The sequence below is a fragment of the Pteropus vampyrus genome, unplaced genomic scaffold, assembly GCF_000151845.1.
Source record: "Pteropus vampyrus isolate Shadow unplaced genomic scaffold, Pvam_2.0 Scaffold175, whole genome shotgun sequence".
In the NCBI taxonomy this organism is placed as follows: domain Eukaryota; kingdom Metazoa; phylum Chordata; class Mammalia; order Chiroptera; family Pteropodidae; genus Pteropus; species Pteropus vampyrus.
In genome coordinates, this window is record NW_011888956.1 from 1,160,377 (window position 1) to 1,162,961 (window position 2,585).

Below are 2,585 nucleotides of genomic sequence, written 5' to 3' on the forward strand. Positions count from 1 at the left end.
GGTTCCTTGTCGCTCCGTGACCGACCGACACAGCTGGGGCGGGACGGCGCATCCGCACCGCACGATGCTGACACGCGAAGCCCCGGTGGGGACTGGACGTCTGCGTTCAGCGTGTGGAGTGACGTGCGGCTCGGTGTCCTGCTCTCGAGAACGTGACGCACCGCATCTCCCTCCTCAGGACCCCACGTTCAAGCCGTGCCCGGCGAAGACGCACCTCCTGCTCCCATTCCCCGTGAGCTATGTCGGCGACTGTGTGCGAACCGCCCCGTACACGCACCCAGACCACGCCAGGTACGAGGGCTGTGACAGGCCGCGGTGGCTGCCGCGGGGCCCAGCAGATGCGTGCAGAAGCTGACCACAGTGCGCAGTCACTGCGTCGCTCCGTCAGCTCGCCGCATGGTTGCAGGAGGCCCGCCCCTGTGCTCGGGCCTTCGTGTTTTGCCCTTTATGTGTCTGAGAACTTCCCAGCAGTGAGCGTGCACCTCAGGTAGCACAGTGGAACTTTCCAGAGAAACACAGAGGGTGAACCGCAGAGGGTGAGCAGGCACGCCCGCTCGGCGCCAGGCGTGGGCCCGCTGAGGCACACAGCCACCTTTAGGGACATGGACATGCGTGCTCACGCCACCGGTCACTGTGTGTGCCACTGCTGCTGGCCCAGGCGGATGCTTCTAGAAACACGCTCTTCCCTCCAGGGCATCAGGGGCTTTAGCAGAACCGGACACACACATCCCGACAGCAAAGCAAGCTCTAGGGAGGAGCTCCCCACGCACAGATACACGCCAACGTGGGGTCGCGCACTGGCGCACGGCTCAGACCCGGGCCCCGCGGCCCAGTGCTGCCCCTGGGACCATGATGCGCCCGTCGCTTTAGTTTTGTTTTCACTTTTTCTGGGTCACCGGACGTCGTGTACGATACTTGCCTGCCAGCCACGTTGTTTGTGACATGGCGTCCTTTAATCGTTCCTTTCAGTCTTAAGATCCTGGCACGTTTGATGACGGCTAAATTCTTGCACACAGAGATTCGAGAGAAGGGAGGTGCCTACGGTGGAGGCGCCAAGCTCAGCCATAGCGGTGTCTTCACTTTCTACTCATACAGGTGAGTTTTCTCTGGCCGTTCGGTCGTGTGGACAGAGCCTGGCTCTGGTAAGTCAGTAGTGACTTTCAGGGTTGTCCCCACCTCTTAAGCGCTTAGCCACACCAGCAGTGTCCTTTGGTGTCAGGGGCAGCAAGAGGACACAGGAGACGTCTGGCCTTGAGTGAGCCTGGCGTTCAGTGAGGAGCGTGTTTCTGGGGCCCTACGCCCTCTGGGCTCCTGGGCGTCCCCAGGGGTCCTCAGTCTCCTGTGGCCCTCGCCTGAGGACACACATTCCAGGCCTCTAGGGAGAGCGGCTGTTGTTCCCTGGTTCCTCAGCGTCCACCCCAGGCACGTTCAGCGCCGTCTGGGGTGAGGACAGAGGGCTCTGCAGCTCTGTCCGCTGATGGTGAGGGCTTGGGGGCCGGCCCAGTCACGGGTGACTTCGCGTCTTTGGGGTGCTCTTGTACAAGTGGCGGTTTTTGTGTTAGCTGTCTTTAGCTTTTCTCCACACGTTTGCATTCAGTGACGGTGTAGAGGCCACGTGGCCCACGCTGGCATGAGGCCGGGCAGGTCGACCTCTCCTGCAGGGGCCGGGGCCTGGCTGGGTGTGCATCTCCAGCGCGCGGCCTTGTCCACTGAAGTAGGACTAGGAATGGCTAGGACGTGCCGAGGCTGCGACATCAGGCTGGGTGTTGCTCACTCGGTTGGTGACGTGACTTGCCAATTCTCGGGGTCTCCTAGGGACCCGTGCCCAGCAGAAACGCTGCAGACCTTCGCAAAGGCCTCAGGCTGGGCCCAGTCTGGGCAGTTCTCACAGCAGGACATCGACGAGGCCAAGCTCGCCGTGTTCTCCACGGTGGACGCGCCCGTGGCGCCCTCAGACAAAGGTATCGGCAGCAAGGACGGGTTTGGTGACAGCGCAGCCGGCAGCAGGTCCAGGCTGAGTTCCTGGGTCCCGTCCTCTCTCCCGCCTGTCACACACCAACGTCCACCTTGACTGAGCATGTTTGCCACGTGGAGAGGTTCGCGTCCCACGCCCTGAGCCCGTGTGTGCTGTGAGGGCCCCGGGCAGCGTGGTGGCCAAGACCGTCCTGCCCTGGCCCATGGGGAGAGAGGCTCATGGGAAGGCACCCGTCGGGACAGGGTCAGCCGCTGAGGTAGCCCCCGTCATCGCTGTTCCTCCAGGCCTGGACCACTTCCTGTACGGCCTCACGGACGAGATGGGGCAGGCACAGCGGGAGCAGCTCTTCGCCGTGCACCGTGGGGCGCTCATCGACGTGGCCCACAGGTGAGTGCGGCCTGCAGCACCCTGACAGTGCCTCCTGTGGCCCCGCCCTGACCCCTGCCCACCTTTCAGGTACCTGGGTGTTGGTGGGAGCGCTCATGGGCTGGCTCTGCTGGGGCCTGAGAATGCGAGGACCGCCAGCGACCCGTCGTGGGTGATACAGTGACCGGCAGACCCCACAGACCCCGCCAGGCCCAGACTCTGTCACCGGCCCCCAAGAAGCAAG

General features: G+C 63.5%; 1 protein-coding gene across 1 annotated transcript in view; it reads left to right on the plus strand.

The window, feature by feature from the left end:
- Positions 1 to 2,579, plus strand: part of PITRM1 (pitrilysin metallopeptidase 1) — a 32,143-nt gene extending 29,564 nt beyond the window's left edge. Inside the window, exons 15-19 of the mRNA XM_023536975.1 lie at positions 8 to 291; positions 970 to 1,095; positions 1,816 to 1,961; positions 2,260 to 2,362; positions 2,432 to 2,579. Coding sequence (XP_023392743.1) covers positions 8 to 291; positions 970 to 1,095; positions 1,816 to 1,961; positions 2,260 to 2,362; positions 2,432 to 2,525 — 753 coding nt within the window. The 3' untranslated portion in view covers positions 2,526 to 2,579. The remainder of the gene's footprint in view (positions 1 to 7; positions 292 to 969; positions 1,096 to 1,815; positions 1,962 to 2,259; positions 2,363 to 2,431) is intronic.
- Positions 2,580 to 2,585: the final 6 nt, after the last annotated feature.